Source organism: Rhipicephalus microplus, unplaced genomic scaffold, assembly GCF_043290135.1.
Source record: "Rhipicephalus microplus isolate Deutch F79 unplaced genomic scaffold, USDA_Rmic scaffold_21, whole genome shotgun sequence".
In the NCBI taxonomy this organism is placed as follows: domain Eukaryota; kingdom Metazoa; phylum Arthropoda; class Arachnida; order Ixodida; family Ixodidae; genus Rhipicephalus; species Rhipicephalus microplus.
The window spans coordinates 5,790,521-5,814,675 of record NW_027464594.1 but is presented as its reverse complement, the minus strand read 5'-3'; the positions used below and the strand labels follow the sequence as shown (position 1 = coordinate 5,814,675).

Here is a 24,155-nt window from a genome sequence, read left to right as displayed (position 1 = left end):
TTTGGCCTCAAGAGGTATCAGGTCACACGCACATTTTCAGCAGTTGAATGACGGATTTTGTTTAGATTTTTCGCGCATACTCGTTTACCTGCCCATTTACCTGTATCAGAGTGAGATGAGGGTTTTTCATTTCAGATGTGTTTCAATCGGAAAAAAATATTTAACGGGTTTGAATACTCAACTATGAGGGAGCCGTCCCAATTACATCGAGGAACAAGTATGGTTCGAGATTGACAATTGTTCGCTAAGGGATATGTGGTGCTGTTTTGATATGCGCTCTTTACATCTGCGCATAACTATGCATCATATTGTGTTGCAACGTTCGCAACAAAACAGTTGTTATTGGAGAGCCTGTTACGCCTCCTCTCATGATTTCGTCTTTCCTGACGCAACAACGAAAACGTTCCATACTTACTAATGCGCCAGACAAGATTTTATTGCATAAGAAATCGTTACGTCTTGCTCTGCGAGACTGCATGTACAATTTTATTAGTAGAAACAATCTCACCGAAATACCGAACTACGCTTCGAGGTGAACATGTCAACTCAGGCCCAATATTGAGAACAAATGCAGAACAGTCAGACACCAAATATTGAATAAGCAAGGTAACGTATTTGAGCTAAGCTTCATCAATAGCACTAACGGAGCCCATATTACCGCGTCATCTTATAACAAAGGTTGCACTCACTGCTCACCTATTGTTGATGTGCAAGAACGGAGCGCCCTTCGATAGTTGACCAAATTTTTACTGTTTCACGCGAAGAGCGTCGTCATCCCCATTCAATACTTCTCCGTTTACTGCATTGATATCGGTCATGTGTGTGACCCAACTGAGAGTTGTTGGCACCGTGAAAACTAGAAGAGAAGCATTCACTGTTTTCTTTTTTCAGCTCGAGTCCGGCAGTGACAGCTCGCGCTAATAGGTGTTTTAGCTCTGACATCTTGTACATAGGTGTACTGAAGTGTGCGTTTCCCGTCAGTGTAGAGGCTATAGTTAGTACGATCTTTCGTTTTGTGTGACCTTTTGTCGAGAAATCACGCCGTTGTGATTCCAAGGGCACATCATTCGAAGCCGACAAAGAAGGGAAATAATTAGTACGCTGTCACTGACGATACAGCCGTTCACCGGATAACAATTTTCATTTTCTGCTTGAACACTGTTGTAGACACATTACATACTTTCACATGTCACATGAAAAAAAATTCACGCAATGATGTGGCCTACCACATTGTTTGTGAAATTGATCAGTCCAGTAAAAGACACGATAATTACTTTTGGGACCACACAGACGTATTTTTGTAGAAGCTCTGTATGAAATACTTGAAATATTTGTGGTCCATGTCGGGATAAGAAAAAATGCTTGAAACAGGAGGTGCCGCTGGATCTCACGTTTTGAAAAGCGGTCTTTTTTGTTTCAGGAAGCTGGTTGACAACCTTAAACACACTAAAGATAAAGTGATTTTTTCTCATATAAGTAATTTACCCTTTCAAAATGCTGAAATCCCCACATTTGGAGCACAAATGTGTTAGTTAGACGACAAAATACACATACACCCACACACGCACCCACACACACATAAATACAGAAACACAAACACACACACACACATACACACACACATACGCACACACGCGCGCACACACACAAACACACACACACACACACACACACACACAGAGAGAGAGAGAGAGAGATAGAGAGTTCATATTTCCGCAATAAATGCCGGGACGTTATAGATTTGGATGACACCTGCTAGTGTTCACACAGTTCCTAGTCAGTTCCAAATAAAGTTCATTGCTCCTATGAGAAAACAATAGGCATGTCTTGCCCAGTTTCAGCAAATTTCGATGAGCCATTATGGCCAGAATGCGACCGAATATCAACGCGTAATCCATTACATTGCGCGTGGAGATTTCGGGGCGAAATTAAGCAATTAAACATAGAGCTTAACTTTCTCCTGTATTAGCAAACTTGTAATAGTGAAGTCGACGCCATTGGAGTTCTCAGAATACTAGTCATCAGCCCGAAGTTATTCAATCTGTTCTTTCAGTTTAGTCTCCATTTATAGCTGACCAATGTTCAAGGCAGCTGATGTGCTTCAAGGTAACGTTCATGCCTCGAAAAAGGCAACACCAATTGCTTGTCGAAGCTCTGGCGACACTTTGCGTTAACACATTTTTCATCCTTTCGAGCTTCCATCCTGCACCTTGTTTGGACTCCTAAAGGGATCTAATAGATGCGATTCAATTTTTCTCTCTCTCGAAATGCTGGCATTTTTCCGTAGCACATGTTCATGGCACTGTATATGTGGACCCTCAGTGACGCTTAGATTAATTGATCGAAACAAAGACTGCCCACAAACTACGATACCTTTCCATCGCATGACTGCAGCTTGTGTACGAAGTGCGTGCCCTGTCAAAGCACGTTTACGTGGGGCTGAGTGAACGGGTTGGACGCTTGTGAAAGTTCACCCTAGTTTAAAAAAAATCACACCATATCAACGGACTGAATGATGGCGAGTGGGGCGAAGCGTCCATCCGTCCGTTGGTGCATCCATCCGTCCGTCCAACCATGGGTCGATCTGTGCATCGGTGTATCTGTCCGTTTGTCTGTCTGTACGTCCGTTCGTCTAGTGAACACTCCAACTACCACTGTCTCGAATCTTTTCGTCATATATTGATTATACGCTAGTACCACGTTCTAGCGGACATTCCAAGAACTAAACGAACTAGCCAACATTCCAAGAGATAAACGAGAGGTGGCTACCTACTACATACATCGAGGGTGCACAACCTAAGACTTAGGGAACTTTGCCCCTCAAAGTCTATCCCCTGTGAAACATACTCGCTTACGAGTGGAAGTAACTACAATAACGGGACGATCGGGGGACGCCATAAAGAGCTTCGCCCCCTAAAAAACAAAATCTATTGTTTTAAGTGATACTGCGATGAAGATTGCCGTTGTGATAGAATTGTGACCTCGTGTGATCTCATAATGTGCATTTAGAAAAACACACGTTGTAGCGTTTCGCCGCCTTCGAAATGCGGCCGCCGACACTTGTAATCAAACCGACGTCCCGGAGTATGCATGGCAGTCGAATTCGAACTTAGCCGTCTTCTCGAGCTAGACTCCGAAGATTCATACACTTGGCAGCCCCGTATCAATGCGTTGACAAATATTTTAAATGTGGAACTTTTCATAGCGAATATCTGCGACTTTGAAAGCCGGCGTCTGTCCGCCCATCAGTGCTTCCATTCATCCGCCGACAACTTTGTGTTCTCGTGGCCGTTTCGTCAATCCGATATATACAAATATTCCAGTGGCATTTCATGAGTTTATGACAAACAGGAATGTCAGATCGTAACACCGAAGCTATGACAATAATTATGACGTCATGATTTACATGGCACGATGTTTGGCGACTTCGCGGCACAGTGATATAGTTGATGCAGAGCCAAATTTACTCGATGACACGAGTGCATACGACGAACATGAATGACACGTCGCAAGGACACCAATACCATGCTATGCATCTCATGGATGCCATGATTTACATGACGGAGCTTGGAACAGGCTGATAATATGCATGATATATATCATCAGCCTGATTACACCCACTTCAGGAAAAAGGCCTTGCCCATGTTCCACCAGTGAACTCGGTCCTGTACTTCCTGCTGCCACTTTACACCTGCAAACTTCATAATCTCATCTGCCCACCTAATATTCTTTCTGTCTTCCCTTCTCTAGAAACACACACACACACACACACACACACACACACACACACACACACACACACACACACACACACACACACACACATATATATATATATATATATATATATATATATATATATATATATATATATATATATATATATATATATATATATATATATATATATATATATATGTATATATATATATATATATATATATATATATATATATATATATATATATATATATATATATATATATATATATATATATATATATATATATATATATATATATATATATATATATATATATGTATATATATATATATATATATATATATATATATATATATATATATATATATATATAGGGAAGAAGACGCACGTACGAAGTGATTATTGACATTTCGGCCGCGGGGCCAGCCTTCATCAGAAACCTGATATATCTGATGAAGGCCGGACCCGCGACCGAAACGTCAATAAAATCACTTCGTACGTGCGTCTTCTTCCCTACGGATTTCTTACCCGGACCCAGCATCACTTTTGTTATTAGTATATATATATATATATATATATATATATATATATATATATATATATATATATATATATATATATATATATATATATATATATATATATATATATATATATATATATATATATATATATATATATATATATAAGGGATTATAGGAAGTATCACGCAGGCTCTGATAGTATAGAAAAAGGAGTAATTCACACACAACGAACGTTTCAGCACAGTTTAGTCCGACGTTTCGACCGTGGGACCGGCCTTCGTCTGGGAATACAGGGCATAAAAATCGCGCGCTTATAATATGGAATATTGACATATATATTATAATGGAATATTGACATATATAAGCGCGCGATTTTTATGCCCTGTATTCCCAGACGAAGGCCGGTCCCACGGTCGAAACGTCGGACTAAACTGTGCTGAAACGTTCGTTGTGTGTGAATTACTCCTTTTTCTATATATATATATATATATATATATATATATATTCATTTATTTATTGTTACGGGGTTGGTGCCTTCAGTATAAAATGCTTTTACAGAGGAAAACCTAGAGGCAAAAGTCACAATAGCTGATAGGCACACTCGCGCACCTCTCAGCTGTTTGTGTCCTTCCTCTTCCTTTACTTCATTTCCGTAACAGGACCCCCGGGCGCTGGAGCGCCGCCTCGGCGCGAGTCCGGATAAGTGCGACAGAAGTAGGGTTTCATGTGCGATACATGGACAATGTCAACAAGTGACGAACTTGGTGACGTATTGGAGTGCAATGGCGTTATCTCGTAGTTGACATCGCTAACTTCATGTAAGACTAAATAGGGTCCTGTGTATCGGGACCAAAGTTTTCCGGAGAGACCTACACGGCGACACGGTGACCAGAAGAGCACGCGGTCACCTGGGGCAAAGGTTATATTACGATGCCGGTGGTCGTAGCGGGCTTTTTGCCTATCCTGTGACCTGGTGAGACGATAATGGACAACTTGACGAGCTATGTGAGTCGATCAAGGGCTTCGCGAGCATACTCGCCACCATTGCTACAGGTGGCGCTGACTGACACTCCCATGTTTAAATTCACATATAAACCCAATAAAACGGCAGGAGGGATAGCCTCCGTGACAGCTCAGTGGTAGAGCATCGAACTCTTTATTCGAAGGTCGTAGGTTCGATTCCTGCTCTTGGCAAGTTGTTTTTTCACCCACTTCTCTTTCTTCTTATTTAGATTACATTAGTTCTAACAACTTCCCCTATACATTCCTTGGCATTATTGTGTGTTAGATCTCACTATTATTGTGTCAAAACAAGAAAAAACGAGCCTTCAGGTATACGCTTCTTTCCCGTATATATATAAATATATATATATATATATATATATATATATATATATATATATATATATATATATATATATATATATATATATATATATATATAAATATATATATGTGTGTGTGTGTGTGTGTGTGTGTGTGTGTGTGCGTGCCCCGCGTCTGCCTTGCCTTTGTATCACATTTCCACTTACGCTCGAGAAAAATCGCGGCAGGGCCAGAGGGAGGTTTGGCACACGGTGTATTTCCCTTAAATTAGGCCGGGTTGTTAATCACTCTTCGTCACAGAATGATGACATCAGCGCAATGTGCGCATACGATCAGCGACGCTGTTTGCATGTCACACTTTCGCCAATTGTCCTGTCCATGAATTATTACAGCTGTCACGTGGGCTAGTTATTAATTGATTATGGACGGTAGTCTTCAGATTTTACTCGTACCGGCAAGCTTCTACTTAAGTGATTTTGATATGTGGGGTTCAACGTCCCAAAACCACCATATGATTATGAGAGATGCCATAGCGGAGGGATACGGGATTTTCGACCACCTGGGGTTCTTTAACGTGCACCCAAATCTGAGAACACGGGCCTACAACATTTCCGTCTCCATCGGAAATGCAGCCGCCGCAGCCGGGATCCGATCCCGCAACCTGCGGGTCAGCAGCCAAGTACCTTAGCCACTAGACCACCGCGGCAGGACTTCTACTTAAGTACGTCGAAGTCGAATGGTGCTCTGTCTGCGTAACACAAATAGACATTCTGAAAACATTCTTATATCGCAGTAAAGTCAACTATAAACTATGTATAGCTGTCACGTGGGCTAGTTATTAATTGATTATGGACGGTAGTCTTCAGATTTTACTCGTACCGGCAAGCTTCTACTTAAGTGATTTTGATATGTGGGGTTCAACGTCCCAAAACCACCATATGATTATGAGAGATGCCATAGCGGAGGGATACGGGATTTTCGACCACCTGGGGTTCTTTAACGTGCACCCAAATCTGAGAACACGGGCCTACAACATTTCCGTCTCCATCGGAAATGCAGCCGCCGCAGCCGGGATCCGATCCCGCAACCTGCGGGTCAGCAGCCAAGTACCTTAGCCACTAGACCACCGCGGCAGGACTTCTACTTAAGTACGTCGAAGTCGAATGGTGCTCTGTCTGCGTAACACAAATAGACATTCTGAAAACATTCTTATATCGCAGTAAAGTCAACTATAAACTACTTATTGTAAGGACACATTTTACTTCCGTATTATGCGTATTCCTACGAAGGATATATCATGTTTTAGGCAAAGTTCGCGAATGTCCTACTGATTTATCACCTGCTGTTCGTTTTCAAGCGTGAATTAACAGGATAAAAATGCACTTCATTCCACGACTGTAAATGTGGCGTTGCAAAGGTGAATTGACATCAAATCCTGTTTCAGCATTAAGATTCTGAGTGAGTGATATCACTTAAGTGTTACCGACATGGAACCAGGTGATAATAACATACCTTTGTTACAATAACGTTTTTGTTAGTGTTTCCGTTAGGATGGGCTGCGGCGGTGAGAATGAATCTGTGTACGAGTTTGGACAATGCATTCCCCTATGCAATAGACGGAATTTGTTATTTTGATTGCATGATAGCCGCCACAATTCTTAAATAATTATTTGACATGTTGCGACTGCTGGCTGTGACGAAGCGGTTAGTAAACATAGTACTGCTTTCTGAAGCACGCACTCTGAGCCTCAAAAATAATAACACCCCAAATTCTACCCCAAACCACCATATGATTATGAGAGATGCCGTAGTGGAGGGCTCCGGAAATTTCGACCACCTGGGGTTCTTTAACGCGCACCCAAATCTGAGCACATAGGCCTACAACATTTCCACCTTCATCGAAAATGCAGCTGCTGCAGCCGGGATTTGATCCCGCGACCGGCGGGTCAGCAACCGAGTACCTTAGCCACTAGACCACCGCGGCGGGGTGGCCAAATAATGCCGGCGACCACCATCTTGCCGTGGCATGTGTGATTTAACTTGCTGATTGAAGTGCAGCTCTCTCTTTTTCACAAACTGTCAGCTGCTACAGACTGTTTCATTTCAATGCCTAGCAGAAAACTCTCAAACAGCTCGATTGTACGCACAAATAACAGTAGAGCAGAGGTGTACCCAGAATATTCGAGCGGGAAGAGGGATCAACCATACTTTGTTCATGTTCATGCGTGTATGCAAGTGAAACTGAAAAGGGGGAAGATTCCGATGCCCACTCCCTGTTGGCTACGTTTCTGCCAAGAAACAAAATCTTCCGCCAGAATCACGGTTGCCGTTGGGTAGGCTTCACACATCAAGCCAAGATTATCCAAATTAAGCAGGCCATCCTAGCTTAGTGCCAATTGGCAGTCAAATACAAGAAAAAAGAACATTATAAATAGAGTTAGGATTAAAAAGTTGAAGCATGATCTTGTGTTAGCGTGAACGCAGAATAATGAGTACGTTACTGGACGCCGCAGTGTTCGACAAAGTATGGAACTGTAATACGAGCCCATTTTGTACCAACCTATTTCATTGTACTTTTTCCCAGCATTTTTCGCACAAAAACAAAATACAAATTAAAGAAACTGCTACGGCGTATCTGTCTACAATTGTAATGCATGTCGTGTGTTATTTCATATACACTCATTCGCAAGCATGATGCTGCACAATTATCCAGTGTGTTACTTTGCTTAAGAAGCATTTGCTCTAATTCTTTCTTTTTTTCTTTACACCTTTTCACTTTCAATTGCTGTAAATATTGTATAATGCTTGTAACTATTGCTTATATGCCCTGTTGTTTCTAATCTTATATGCACGTTGTTTTTTGTCCTATCATCCATCTTAGGCAATAAGATACAATTTTGTAACGCGTCCGGTTTTTTTTTGCTGTCTGCCAGGCTCTGCCACTCAAGCCACCAATTGGCTTTGGCAGGTCTAGTCACATGTACTGTTTTATTTGAAGAAATAAAAGGTATTATTATTATTATTATTATTATTATTTGCCCACGTTAATGGCCTCCGAGTCAAAGCTGTAAAATTAATTTATAAATAACTATAGTTTCGGTGCCACCGTTTGTCTAGAATTTAGTGCGGTACTAGTTTTACAATATAGGTTCTACAGTAACTTTTGACAAAGTTTTCTTTAAACTATGGCCTTCTTTTATCTTAAAGCCGCACACAGAAATTAGTACGGAGTCACAGTAATATCAGGGTTGAAGGACATTGGTAATACTACTTTAGCTTGAAGTCATGAAATCTGATCGGACATCAACAATCCAGGGCCATTTTTTTGGCATTTTCTTTTACGCGCAGCACCTCAGTGGTATAATCTGGTTGCAACAGTGTGCTGTGGTCGCGTGATTCTTTCCATGCCCGAGTGACTACGTTTATGCAGGTGCGCCACGCATTGGGTGCCCTGATGCGCCCTAATTCGCTGGCTCGGGGAAGGTGTGTGCACGCATACGGTCAACATGACCGAAACGTGTGCAAACAATGGTGGTTGTCAAAATGATAAAAAAGGTTGGCTAGTAAATGCCCCAAGGTAGCGTTCAAGGTAGCCGGAAGCAGCCAGCCAGCCAGCCAGCCAGCCAGCCAGCCAGCCAGCCAGCCAGCCAGCCAGCCAGCCAGCCACACAGACAGACAGACAGACAGACAGACAGACAGACAGACAGACAGACAGACAGACAGACAGACAGACAGACAGACAGACAGACAGACAGACAGACAGACAGACAGACAGATTTTTGTTTCCTGGAAAGAGGTGAGGAATGCAGCTTCATTTAAAGAAAGTTCAGGGGTTTGGAGCTTGCCGCTTGTCAGCGGCCACATTTTAAGAAGGTTCTAAAGAACCCACCAAGGGCAGCACCCACGACGATGTCGGGTGCCAAAGGTTTCGGGTCGTTTCAGAGAAGCTCGAATTTCTGTAGCCAGACAGGGTCGTAAATAACCGGTCTGGCACGAAGAGGCCATTATCGACAACCCTGGCCAGAGCGCACATGCTCACAGAGCCAGAAACTTGTTGAGTCAGTGCGCCAGTGTTGCCATACTACCAGGCCACTCACGTGTTCGTTTTTAGAACGGTGTTCGGTAAAAAGCACCCTTAGACACAACATGTACGTAAAAACAAGAACACTGACAACACTGAAGATACCCAAAACCTGCCCCTAAAAAACTGACACACGATACACAGATGCTGCGAATCACACAATTACACAATTATAGAAATGATTATATTGAAGCTCATGTTATCAGAGTCGCCGACAGCAAGGCCAAAAACTGAATGGTGGCTAGCGTCTTCACAAGATGAATGGCAAGCAGTGACAGCTTTGGGCTTCTAAACCTAGGGGCCAGAAGCAATAGTATTCACTGACTCCCAAGCAGATAAAATAAATTTCAGAAAGAAATAATGTCAGGTAAACCGTACGAATTCTTACAGCAATGACAATGAAGCGCCTTCTGCATATATACATTGCTTGGACTTTAGGGCAGGATCCTGAGCTAGGCAAACGGGAAAGCGATGCTTCCACCTGTATGGGGTCTTCCCATGACCGTGGTTTGGGCTCAGGAGGAAGGATCACGTTCTCAAAAGGTACAGCGACATTTGTGACAGCCCAGGCAGAACTTACCAGCTTCACTTCACTGTTATTGAGGAAAAGGCTGGACATTAAGAAGAGAAACATTACTCTTCCAAAGCACCAGTCTGAAGTGGTTTACGTCCCGACCGTTACGTGTAGTGTCATGGTTTGCGGCTACTTTGAATGAGGAGTGCCGCAAGGCTGGTGTGTTCCGACCCTTCAGCACATTCAGGATTTGTTAGGACGGAAAGTTTATTCTCCCTTTCTCGACCCTTCTTCGGATGTGTGCCCTGCCAGCTCAGCTAGTACATTCATGCATACGTATTTACTAAAGCATGAACGCATAGTAAAGGCACCCGAGTTGAATTCTTTATTTGGCCCCCTTCAAAACTTCGATCGTTTCCACCCTGATGTCCTTCCAGAGGTCCATGAAGGAAGGCTGCTTTTGTGCCTCCAAAATACGATTCTCCATCTTACGGAGCAGGTGGGGCGTGAAGTAATTCTTCCAAGTTCCAACTTTACCAACTCTCACGTAACAGTACTTGTTCTCGTCGCCTTCGTAGCCTTTCCCGCAGGTAATCTTCTTTCGCAAGAGCACCTCGCTCCATTGGGGCTTGTTTATGTCAGTCGCATCAAAAACAGCCACGTTGCGCATGTATTCGGGCTGAGATCTTTCCAGTAGCCTTTGAAATAACGCTTCGTCCTTCTCTAAAGCATGCCCGTAGTGCCTACCCAAAAAGAATGCTAGCCTCAGCGCCACTTCGCGAGTGTTTCTTTTGAGTTCCTCATAAGTGACAAAGAACACATTTGGTTCTTTCTTAGAGCGTAACCCGCTGCTACGTGTTCAAAGTAGTCCCCGTAGCCGAAATTTCCACTGACAATAGTGTCGACAAAATCTTCGAACGTACCATTTCGGTATTCAGAAATGCTCATGTTGGTAACCATATGGTAGAAAGACACGCAGACGTCACACGGATTGCGGGCGATGTAGACATACTTGCCTTCTGTAGTCATGGTACACTTGTTCAACTCCAAGTGCGTAGCGAACGTCCTTAGAGGTAGAGACGAGCTGAAGTCAATAGAGTCCATGTACTCAAGGAAGCACCATTCTTTGCCGAACTCTTCGCAAGTTGTCATTAATTGTCCGCCTCTGAGAATGAATTGTGTGATGTACATCAGCCAATGTGTTCCACTCTTCGGAAACGTAACTTGAACGACGTCTCCTTTCTTCGCTCTGAACTTGAGTTTTTCTTTCAGCCTGTTTGGATTCACGAAGACACATCTAGGAACACCGTCAATTATTTGGAAAGTAGGCCTTTTTCTCTCCATGCCAACAGGTGTTGCTAAAAATAGCAGAACAGCGTTCGATCGTACATTGCCTAATAAATTCCTTTTTGTTTTTAATTGTTTTTTTAATATTTTGCACTAGAATTTTTGTCACATAGACTAAACCGACATTAGTATAAAAGGCTGAGTTGCCTTTGCTTGTAAAGATAGTTAAGTAGGTGCTTTTAGTAATTTAGTAAGGTTTGATTATTCACTAAACACACTAAACGAGGCGCAATGGACCCAGTACTTGTGGTACAGAAAATGCAGTCCTGTCTTGTAGGCGCGGCCCACCGATGTCACCCCCTAAGAGGGAGCGAGTGTCGTCTTTGGATCAAGTAAAGTTCTTTGCCTGCCTTCCTGTACTCTTGGATGACATCATCATTTCTTCGGCAAATTCAGACGACCAGTATTATAAAAATAATTTGATTACCACCAATTCATGGCTATTACTGTCATAATGATTCCATCACTAAGAAGCGGACCACCAACACTGCAACAAAAACGAACGTTTATGGGAGCGCACCCCCCCCCCCCCCCTAATTAATTTAGGCAGCAGTTGATGTAACACCGTACATAATGATGTGTGTGGGTCAATTATGGATCTGTATCATGGGGTCCTTGGCTAAAGTTTGCCGCCTCACATGCTAACGCGAGCGTTAAAAAGTTTGTTTCGCAAAAAATCTGAATGTGGCGTGGGAATCGGCATTTTTGCTTGGGAGCTAAAAATCTTCACGTTTTTCTTGGCCAAAAAAAGGAGGACTGATGAAGATGCAAAGAAAATAAACAGAAACGTCCGAGTCCGAGTGAAGATTGAACCCAGGCCGTCTGCAAGGCAGGCAGGTGTTTAACTATACTTGGTAGTTTGGACGTTTCCTCTGCATCGTCTTTCTGCAAGCCGTGTAACAAAGTGATACAGAAATTTGTAAATCAATGTTCTTTAACTTTGCTTGTGACTGTCAATTCTTTTGACTGATAGAATTCTTTTTTTAAAGGCACAATGTAGTGATTAAATAAAAAGAGCTTTTATGCATAGTAATTACTCTTTAAAGGAGCTTGGAATGGTAAAAGAAAGTGTCTGTTTTAGAATTAGGAAATGTAGGACAAAACGACACAGATCGCACAAGGAGACAATGACGAGTGTTGTATACAAAGATGAGTGTGTTCTTGTTCCAATCCTGTGTTCTTTTGCTCTGCGGTGTTGTTGCGATGATGGATCAATTCGCAGAACTCGGCCGTTTTCCAGTCTCCTTGAAATGGGTTTGCTATTTTAAAAGAAAAGAAACACCTGTGTGGCTATCAGTTCAGCTTCGAGCGTTATGCCCTGCTCTCATATCCAACATGGTGAATGCACATCGAAGTCTTTTCCTGATCTGAGGTCCGCGTGGAACTCAATGCTTTGTCACGCTACCATTCCAGGGTGGACTAAGGCGCACATGGCAGAAGCTTAGGTTTGAATACAATCCATTCTAGTGACTGGAAAAGAATGGTCACTTCGCAGAATTTTGTGGCCAAGTGTAGTGATGTGGTGGTGCTCGAGTGGAGTGTTGCGCCATGGTGTTCGAGACGCGTTCGGAGGCAATGGCTGCGAGTAGCAGCGATGTTTCACAACTTAGCGCGCGGAGAGAAGACGACATAGTCGACGCGAAATGTCACGCGGGAAACCCCGCTTCGCGAGAAAAGAAAAAGAAAATTGGCGGGAAAGTTGGCGTGGTCAAGGTCTGTAGGAAGACCCCTAGGCCGCGAGCACGGTGGAAATGTTAAGAAGAAAAACCATTCGGAGGTTAAGTTGCCCTAATTTATTCTATCACGTATTATTGCCATTGCATTTCTCAATGTTTTGTCAGCTGACACTTTTCGAAAAAATTTTCACATTTTCAACTACAACTTCTTGGGTTATCCCCAGAGTGGGTACGTGTCATAAGGCTGAAGGAATAAAATCACACCATATCCACGGAGTTATCGATGATGAGTGGGGCTAAGCTTCCATCTGTCCGTTCGATTTTGTGTCGATCAGTCCGTCCGTCCATCTGCTCGTACATTCGTCCGCTCCTATCACACTAGAGCACGTATTGGACTGGTGGACGGATGAACGCTTCCCCGCACTCATCATCTCTACTCCGCGGATATCCAGTGAATTTGTTTAGAATCCATAGAATCTTTTTAACCATGGAAACCATAGAATCTCTTTAATTGTCAACTATACGAAAAGCACTAACGTCTTCCAGTGATAATATTTCTAAGGATTTAAACACACAACATAATCTAGTGAGTAATACTTAAAAATACCCAGAAGTGGCTACTACAACATATGACTAGGAAGGAACGACACATTCTTTAAGTAGGTTCGCCCCTAAAACAAAACAAGTAGGTGAACTCAAGGACAGAACTCTACGGGTTCAAACTGAAGCGAGGATCACTGGTGTCGCGTCACTGAAATGTCTGGTTTCAAACCCGAATGCGAGAAGTCCGACAAAGCCAGGTCGCTTCGGCGGCCCACGGTGTACTCAAAAGTACACGTCCTCAAGGGTTTCCAGCCTTAAGTGGTTCTGACCGCAATAGTTACACGGCCTCAAGTGTACACGGCCTCAAGGGTGCACGCGGTCAGAACCCCTCAAGGGGTTCTGACCGCGATTTTTTGAGGTCACATGCTTGGTATCCTAGTTTCGACTCAGCCATCCGTGGAAAGCGTAACCTCCTGTGTGGCGTTCTCTGGTGGGAACGTGCCGGTACGTCAGGTCAAATGAAGTTTGAGAGCAGCCACCGTCGTCGCGTGGGAAGAAGAAGCCTACCGTGTCTTTTAAGCTCTGTCACACAGTTGTTATGTAGAGTACTGTAAACCTGCACGACAACATCCTCGTTATTTGTGGCATGATGGTTTTCTGTTGTGAGAAATTCGTCGTGGTGGGTACCACTACATATCTTTTCCTCCTGCGTCTTTCCTTGCTAAGGAAACTTCAGTTCAAAGCAAGAGACAGTGGCCTTATTTTGGTTTTGTAGAAATATTAAAATGCCGGTGAAGCTCAAAATTTTAATATCCTTTATAACGTTTCGACGGTGAGGTTTTGAGAAATTGAGAAGGTCCATGACCAGTAATCGTCAATGAGAAAAAATAAAAGCACTTGTACTCACAAAAAAGTTAGTACACAGTGGAAATTTAAATATTTGACTTGACATTTTCAAACGTAATATGAGCGCGAAAATAGGCTTCATACAAATTGTTCTTGTTCTTGTTCACCCATTCCTTATAAGGCGTACCCCCTGTTGGAGATTGGCCTAAATTTGAGTGGTTTTATAAAATGGTATGCAGCTTCAGAATAACTGAGGGTATATATTATACAGATTGCAGATTACCTAAGAAATAGTGATGCTTGATGTAAAAAAAAGTATAATTGTGCCTAAAGAGACCATTGCCGTGCATTGCTTTGGGGTATTCTTGCAGACTCCGTTGTCTTCTCCGTCCTATTTGTGTGAAGTCGTAAAGACTTTGGCTCGCCGCCATCGCTTCGCAAAAGTTTTTTGAGCTAACCATTGCCTAAATGTCTTGTTAAGTAATTACACTCTTAATGGAGAGAGGTAAAAGTTGTCTTCAAATCATTCTCAGGACTTGTTTTACCGGCTGATTCCATGTTTAGAAAATAGTCAGAAATTGGGGAACCCTTAAACATCGCCTTTAAGAGTGAAACGCTATATCGATATCTTGTCCCTATAGTGCGTACTTCAACCACTTACTGCATAGGTTTCATTGTATGACGTTACTCGAGAAGTTTATTCTTGGATTACTACAATATACTTGTTAAAGTGGAAAATGGCTTGTTTCAGTGAGGCTTTCGTATACGGCTACATTTGGTGTAATGGGTAGCATGCTTTAAACACAATCTATTGCGCAGTTGAAGTGATTTTAAACGTGCTATGCACCCACTTCGTGATCTTGAGACGATACGCACAGTAAAGCCTATTAGTAAAATGTGGCTGGCTTTAACTTATGAAGTCTTCATGATAGTCACTTCTACTGACACCCGATGGCAATGTACGGTTGTACCACGTAATAATACTGCTATAATACAGGTTTCCTTGTGAAGCCTATATGTAGGACACATGTTTTTTTTAAAGTATGACAGTTATTTTTATGAATTTTCTGAGCAGAGGAAGTTATTATATTTGTATTTGTAAGCAGATGCGTGGCTGTGTGGCGGAACACCTGCTTGTCAGGCGAACATCCTGGTTTTGATGCAGAGGAAGTTAATATATTTGTATTTGTGAGCAGACGCATGGCTGTGTGGCGGAACACCTGCTTGTCAGGCGAACATCCTGTTTTGATCCCAATTTTAGTTCATTTGCATTTTTGTAGATTTTTTGGTCATGGACTAAATGACGATTTTCCGCTCACAACCAATGAAGCACACGCCGACGCTGACGCCAGAATTTTTTTTCGAAACGAGCTCTTTAACGCTTACGCGCTGAAACAACTTCGTCCCTATACTGCTAACAAATAACTTATGACCGGAGGATGCACACACTTAAAGCTTATTTGACGGGGAAGTACAAGAGGGTAATTCCGCAGAAAAGTAATCCTGAGATCCCACTTAGGTGAAGGATCGCGCCGAACGTACAAACCACTGGAAATGATAGTGATGCGAATATGCAGTGCCCAGTATTTAAAGAAAATTCCCGATCAGCGAATATTTGTTCAATTTGAGTGCATAACAACATTTTCAGTTTTATTAACAGCATACTTGGTTCTGATATGACTTTTTTGAGAACTAAAGCAACAGAACAACCGCGTTCAATTAAGCGTGGAGAATCACTTCTAAGTTGTCCTGGTGTTGCAGATGAGTGGGTGCGTTGGTTTCACATATTTGGAAAGTAAGATGCGGCCACCATAACGAAGTACCAATGGGGAGAGAAGTAAATGAGCAGAAATGACACCACGTAACGAGTTATAACTTGTTCTTGCAATTAACAAAAATTGGCAGCCGATTCAGTGAATGCTGATGATGGAGTGAAGTTAGTGCTAAGGTCCATAATATCGACGTTGAAGTCACCGACGAACTGAGACTTGGATAGATGGATGGACGGGCGGACGTATAGATGTACGGATGGATGGACAGACAGATACACGGGAGGACAGACGTACGGATGCACGAACAGATGCATGGGTGGAGAGAAAGGAAATCGTTCGAGCATAAGGAGCTTCGCTCCTAGAAAATACAGATAAAATGTACCCACTATTGGTAACTGCAGCAGTGTAATGTTTAGGACGGTGTAATGAAGTTACCTATCGTGGTTATAACCCCGCCCGGCCACTTGCACGTAACTAGGAGGCTGGAAAGGATAAAAGGGCTCACGTTGATGCAGACATGCCGTAATTACCAGTCACAGGTGAATGTACTCACAAAAAAAAATTGTCAAAGGACTGGGCTAGACTGAGGCGCATACGGCAGATATTAATAAATCACGAGAGTAAGTTTGGAATTGTCGTTAAAGGGACACTAAAGAGCAATATTTAGTAAATGTTCATTCCTGAATAGTGCTCCGGAAACCTCGTTGTGCTACTTTTGTGCCAAGGAAGTGCTTTTTTTGAAATGCTTTAGTGATCCGCACCGTGTTAGCGCACTTTAAATTACCCGCCTCAAGTGGAAACTCACGTCACAATTGCTATGCACAATGGCTTTACTGCGCGGCCACCGACACTAGTAGCAGCAGGGCGAAAGTAGCGGGATCCACAGCACCAACAACGGCCATTGAACAATTTCTTGCCATGGTCTTCTAGATGGCAGGCCTGCTTCCTTCAACCGTGCCCCACTAGATGACAACACCTGTCTAGTTTAACAAGGTGAAAATTGAACATTGAACTACTCACGCCATTTCCCATAGTAATGCCCAGCGGTTCCTTTTTCCATAAATGACACAAAAGCGAATAAATACCAATTTATTGGGTCTCTCAATCTAAGGAAGGCTTTTTATTTATTGCAGTTAGTTCGATTACTTGTGATTGATTGTAGACGGTAACTATGAGGTCATCGGGATCATTTGCGAATGTTCTACTCATGGCGCATGTGTTCTCGTGCATTTATATTATTTTCTAGTTAGTAGGGTACTGTTGTGGATAATGCTGTCGTCTTTCCCTCTGACTTATATTGTTAGTTCGCCTAGTTTCCCCGTAATGTGAACCATCACTGTATACTGCCAATTATAACACATTTGACTCAAACACGAAGCGTAAAAAAGAATTAAAAAAAGTTGACTGGCAGCCTGCGTTGGTGAACAAAGATTATTGTGTTGTAACATGTCACAGTGGTCTAGCGGTTTTGAAGCTCGAGTGCTGACCCGAAGATCGCAAGAATAAATCCCAGCCGGAGAGTATGCATTGTCGGTAGAGGCAAAAACGCCTTTTAGGGGCGAAGTTCCTGAAGGCGTGGGTCTGTCCATCCTCGGCGTATGTATGTAGCCACCTCTAGTTTAGTTCTTGCATTGTTTACTAGATGACGTGGCTACCTCTAGTTTAGTTCTTCGATTGTTTACTAAATGGCGGGGATCCGTTCGCTGTTGGGGCGCGCTCAGAGTTGCCCGATGGATAACGCCGCCGAGCGGCGAGCGCACAAGGCGGCGGCTGCTTAGTTCTTCGATTGTTTACTCGGTGGCGGGGAGCGTTGCAACAAAATCCGTTTGCTGTTGGCGCGCGCTCGGAGTTGCCCAATCGATAAGGCCGCAGAGCGGCGGCAGCGCGTGCTCGCAGACAGAATCCCGATGTGCGAGACCGCGAGGCAGAAGCGCTCCGTGAAACTACGCGGCGCCGCCGCCAACATCCTGCCGTACGAGAGCGGGAGGCCGAAGCGTGTCGTCTGGCTGCGCGACGCCGCCGCCAAGATCCCAGCGTTCGAGAACGAGAGGCCCAAGCGTCACGGCAGCGGCGCGAGGACCCTGCCGTACATATGCACATACAGTGTTTCTCACGCCTTTCTTGATAATGTAGTGGGCGAACGTTCACTAAACAGTCACGGTTTTACCGATGATTTCCCCTCAGGAGCTTCGCCCACTCATCATCATTCACCCCGTGGATATGCTGTGAATTTTTTTATTTAGGTTTAGGTGCACGTTAAGTAACCTTAAGTAGGCGAAATGTACGGAACCCACCACTGTGGTGTCTCTCATAGCCGTATCGGGGTTAGGCGTGGTATATCCCAACAAATACAAAAATAAGTGGCCGGAAGATAGCAGAGTGAATCATAAAGCAAGCATAGACAGGGAGCAGTCTAGCTGACATTATAACTCGAAAAAAAGCCTTCGACACACCTCATGATGCGCAGGGAGACTACCTGCGGTCATTTAAAGTGACAAGGCCGACAATGAATAATATGAAACGCTGAAGACGATGGCTGAGAGTTAGGTGTTGGGGGGGGGCGATAAATCATGAAGTTTTTATCAATTAAGTGCAATAATCCCGGGGAATAAATGTAGAATTCTGCAGTGCATTGTGGTTCAACAGGCGCCTTGACTGCGATAGGATTTGGCTTTGAGCATTGTTGCTCAATGTCGACATAAGAGTATCATGAGTTGCATACAGACAGAAATCGTTGGCGCTTCAAAGAATGCGATTTCAAATATTTATATAATATCAAAACAAGACAGAACCATTATTTTATTTTTCATCAAATGGAAAAAGAATCCTATGGAACGTCTGAAACGATCTGTTGAAAGCAAGCGAAATGAAAGGGATTGTGCAATGCCATCTGAAAGCGTATTTCTGACGAAGACTCTGGTCCTTTGTTTAATCCAGAGCAAGACTTGATGAAGTGGCGACAACTGGTCAGCATAAACTGAAGCGTCTGCTTGAAAAATCTACAAATACATGATTGAGCACGTAATATTGTACACACTGCAAAGTGGCAGAGTTTGCATGCCGGGCGAAATACGTAAACGTATTACTCGACTCGTAGGATCCGCGTTTATTTGGAAGGCTCGTGCGGCTGCATACTCGTGTAGGCAAAAAAGTAAGAAAGCTACCAAAGGAAAGAATGAAGCAAAATACAGCGCATAAGTAATCACATCTTAATTTTTGTGCTAAGAAAGACGACTACACGAGGGAAGAAGGGACAGGTGCTACTAACCACGGCTTTATTGGAAAGGTTGTCAGGAAATATGTAGCGCCGTCACGTGCAGACGTACCGAGCGCATATCAAGACAACACCACTTGTAGGGCATGTGACATTACAAAACCTGCAGCTCTTGTGCACGCAAATAAACGTGTAGATAACATAATCAGTACCTTTTTGTTCAGATAGCACACGCACCTCCATGACTTTACGGGATGATTAGTTTCAGCTACTACCCATACCTTTGAATTCAAGAGGTATCGGTTTGCACGCACATTTTGAACAGAGGAACGACATATTTTCTTTAAGTTTTTCACGCGTGTTCACTTACCCATCTATTAACCGGTATCAGAGTTTGATTAGGTTTTTTCATTTTACATGTGTTTTGAAAAAAAAATGTTTAACAATTTTGAGTACTCAGTACTGAACTATGAGGGAGCCGTCCCGATTATATCGAGCAACAGCAAGTATGGTTCAAGATGAAAGATTGTTCGCTAATTGATAAGTTGTGCTGCATTAATATGCGCTCGTCATGTCTGCCCATGACTATGCATCATACTTTGTTGTAACGTTCGCAACAAGCCAGTTGTTATTGGAGGGCCTGTCACGCCTCCTCTTATGTTTTCGTCTTTCCCGACGCAAAAATGAAAGCGTTCCATACTTACTAATGTGCCCGACAAGATTTGATTGAATAAGCAATCGTTATGTCTTCCTCTGCGAGACTGCCACGTACTAGTACACTCACTATTGTTAGTAGAAACAATCCAACCGCGATACCAAACTACGCTTTGAGGCGAACATGTCAGCATATTGAGAACAAATGCAGAACAGTCAGACACCAAAAACTTAAAAAGCAAGATAGTTGATTTCAGTTAAGCTTCATCAATCGCATAAACGGAGCCAATATTACCCTGTCGTCTTTTGACAAAGGTTTCAATCACTGCTCACCTATGGTTGATATGCACGAACGAAATGCCCTTCTAAATGTCGACTGAATTTTTTACCATTTCACGGGAAGAGCGTCGTAGGCCCCATTTAATACTTTTGCATTTACTGTGAATAATGTCGGTCATGTGTGACGCAGCTGTGAGCTGTTGGTACGGTGGAGACTAGAAGAGAAGCACTCATCTTTTTTTTTTAGCTCGAGTCTGCCTGCGAATGCTGCCTCTAAAAAGTAATGCAGCTGTGACAGATTGTACAACGGTGTATTGAAGTTTAAGTTCTCCGTCAGTTTAGAGACAAAATCAGCACGATCTTCCATTTTATGTGACCTTTTGTCGAGAAATCACGCCGTTGTGATTCAAAGAGCACATTATTCGAAGCTTACAAAGAAACAAAATAATTAGGACGCTGTCACTAACGATACAGCCGTTCACCGGATAGCAAGTTTCATTTTCTGCTTGAACACGGTTGTAGACACATTACATGCTTTCACGTGTCAATGAAAAAATACACGCAATGATGTGGCCTAGCACAAAGTTTGAGAAATTCATCATTCCTGTAAAAGACACGATAATTACTTTAGGGACCACACCGACGTTTTTTCGTAAAAGCTCTGTATGAAATATTTGAAATCTTTGTGGTCCATGTTGGGATAAAAATATGCTTGGAACAGGAGGTGCTGTGGATCTCACGTTTCGAAAAGCGGTCTTTTCTTGTTTAAGGAGGCTGTGCAGCAACGTTAAGGTCACTGAAGCGATTTTAAGGACACTGACTTTAAGGACACTGAAATGGCAAAGCGATTTTTATCATATTAGTAGTTTAGCCTTTCATATAGCCTAAAAACCTCACTTTTGGAGCACAAATGCGTTAGTTAAGCGACACACACACACACACACACACACACACACACACACACACACACACACACACACACACACACACACACACACACACACACACACACACACACACACATATATATATATATATATATATATATATATATATATATATATATATATATATATATATATATATATATATATATATATATATATATATATATATATATATATATATATATATATATATATATATTGAAAGAGAAACCTACATCAGAGCGAGAAACATGTGGAGGGAAGGATTCGTTGAAGGCGCTTTGTTGCTCTGTTTCCCACTAGAAAGGTACATGTAAGTTTTGTCAAGGGTTCTGCAATCTGCGAGAAATTTCTGACAAATCGTCGGTAGTAAGCACAGAGACCTAGGAATCTCCGTACTGACTTTTTGTCTGCTGGCACCGGGAACCTTGCAACGGCGGCAGTCTTTTCGGGATCAGAGCGCACACCATGGGCGCTGACAACGTGCCCAAGGAATTGAAGCTCTTCGAAACCGAATTGGCACTTCTCTGGCTTGATGGTCAAATCTCCCGAACGGATTGCTTCTAACACTGTTCGCAGGTGCTTGATATGCTCCTAGAATGTAGTGGTGAAGATTACCATGTCATCAAGGTACACTAAGCAACACTGCCACTTCAATCCGGAAAGTACAGTGTCCATCATGCGTTGGAACGTTGCCGGCACACAACAGAGACCAATAGGGAGAGCCTTGAATTCATAGAGTCCGTCCGGGGTAACAAAAGCAGTCTTCTCGTGATCACGTTCATCAACTTCGATCTCCCAGTATCCACTTTTCAGATCTAGTGATGAAAAGAACTTGGCACACCGAATTCTGTCTAATGTGTCGTCAATACGCGGGAGGGGATATACAACCCATTTAGTCACAGCATTTAATTTCCGGTAGTCGACGCAAAACCTTAGCGTGTTACCCTTCTTCTTGACAAGTACTACAGGAGACGCCCACGGACTGCTAGAAGGTTGAATAACATCATCTTCAAGCATCTCCTGTACTTGATTCTTGATGACTTCCCTTTCTTTTGGTGAAACGCGGCACGGGTGCTGGCGTACCGGCCTGGTTGTCTTGTCTGTGACGATCCTGTGTTTTGCAATGGTTGTGCGTCGTACCTTTGAACTATTGGAGAAACAGCTGCCAAATTCCCGTACAAGGTCGTATAGCTGTTGACGTTGGATCACTGAAAGATTGGGATTTACGGATATTACGTCGCAGACATCAGATGTTGGTTTCATATCCGTTGACGTTGTTTCAAGGCTGCATATTTCTGTGGCTTCACAAACATAATGGAGAAAGGCTATGGCTGTCCCCTTTGCGATGTGCTGGAATTCGTTCCCAAAATTTGTTAGGAGGACGTCTGCGTACCCGCTTCGTAGCTGGATAATCCCTCGTGCCACACAAACACCTCTTTTCAGGAAAACATTCATGTTGCTGTCTGCCACACCTTCGTAGCCACCAAACGTATAATTTTTGACTAGAACCATTACACGGCTCTGCGGCGGTACAGTCACATTGTAGCGAAGCCTCCGAACTATGAAATGGGTCGAACTCTTGAGTACCTCCTAGTGGGGCTTCCCAACAAGGACGCCGCTCGCGCTGAGAGCCCGTGCTTGACCGTGACTGTCGCCATTGTATATTCTCGCTCGTTGCCGGCTAATAAACGCCTTAACAACATCATCATCGACGATGCGCAGTGGAGTGGTGTATTGCTCGTCTGCTCAAGCTACCTTTATAGCCTGTTCCGTCGAAAATGATACGCTGGACTTTTGCAAATTAATAATGGCACCATTTGCTTGCAGAAAATCCATTCCGAGTATAACTTCTTTCAAATATACGGGCAGGACAACAAAGTCACCAACGTAACTGAAACTTCGTATCTCAACTCTTGCGGCGCATCTGCCGAGAGGCGTAATAAGGTGACCGCCAGCCGTACGTACTTGAGGTCCACTCCATTCGGTCAGAACTTTCCTGAGGCACTTCGCTAAATCGTACCTTATCACAGAGTAATCCGCACCGGTATCGATTAAAGCCATGAGCTCTAGCCCGTCAATTACCAATGGCAAGTCTGAAGTTATCTTCTCATTACTGCACTTCTTTACCTGGAGACAGTCGTCGTCGTCGTCACGCTGGTGTCGCAGTGGAGGATCTTCGTATTTCGAGTCACCGGCGGCCTCGCCTCCACAGGTCGCCCACTTCAGTTTCCCGGGTTTGGACCAGGCGAACGATGCCTAGGTGCGTTTTGAAAAGAACGTGGGCTTGGCGAGCACTGACGAAGAGGGGATGGTGACCGCGGTTGGTCACGACGATGCAGGTCGAAGCTCTGACGTGAGCACAGGTATTCCTCGATGTCGGACGGCCTTTCCCCGTTTTGCGGACACGGTGCGTTGGCCGCAAATCCTCGAAGACTAGCTTGACGATATCGGCAAAACCGGTAAAAATGGCCAGCCTCTCCACAGTGGAAGCACAGGAGCCAACATTCCGCATCTCGCCATACATCGCTTTTTCGAGGTCTTGTCTCCGTCGGAAGAGGTGCGCTGCGAGTTGCCGCTGCGAGTTGCGGGCTACGTGTTGTCGGTGCGTAAGTACCAGGTGTCTCGATAGGTGCACAATGGACAGCAGGCTGCCTGAGCACCTCAGAGTAAGTTACCGCGTGTCGTGTCGGTGGTGCATGCCTTTGCGGCTCCCACATGGCCTGCCG

General features: G+C 43.5%; 3 protein-coding genes across 3 annotated transcripts in view; all 3 read right to left on the bottom strand.

Moving 5' to 3' along the window:
• Positions 1-838, bottom strand: part of LOC119169933 (sulfotransferase ssu-1) — a 29,907-nt gene extending 29,069 nt beyond the window's left edge. Inside the window, exon 1 of the mRNA XM_075883763.1 lies at positions 697-838. The gene's annotated coding sequence lies outside the window, so the exon portion shown is untranslated. The remainder of the gene's footprint in view (positions 1-696) is intronic.
• The window catches only part of LOC142785324 (3-beta-hydroxysteroid sulfotransferase-like), a 58,968-nt gene extending 38,337 nt beyond the window's left edge, over positions 1-20,631 (bottom strand). The window contains exon 1 of the mRNA XM_075883765.1: positions 20,555-20,631. The gene's annotated coding sequence lies outside the window, so the exon portion shown is untranslated. The remainder of the gene's footprint in view (positions 1-20,554) is intronic.
• Positions 10,555-11,198, bottom strand: LOC142785404 (sulfotransferase ssu-1-like). The gene is made up of 2 exons (XM_075883885.1): positions 11,015-11,198; positions 10,555-10,892 (listed from the first exon to the last, which is right to left on the bottom strand). The coding sequence occupies exons 1-2, from the start codon at positions 11,196-11,198 to the stop codon at positions 10,555-10,557; spliced, it is 522 nt and encodes a 173-aa protein (XP_075740000.1).
• Positions 20,632-24,155: the final 3,524 nt, after the last annotated feature.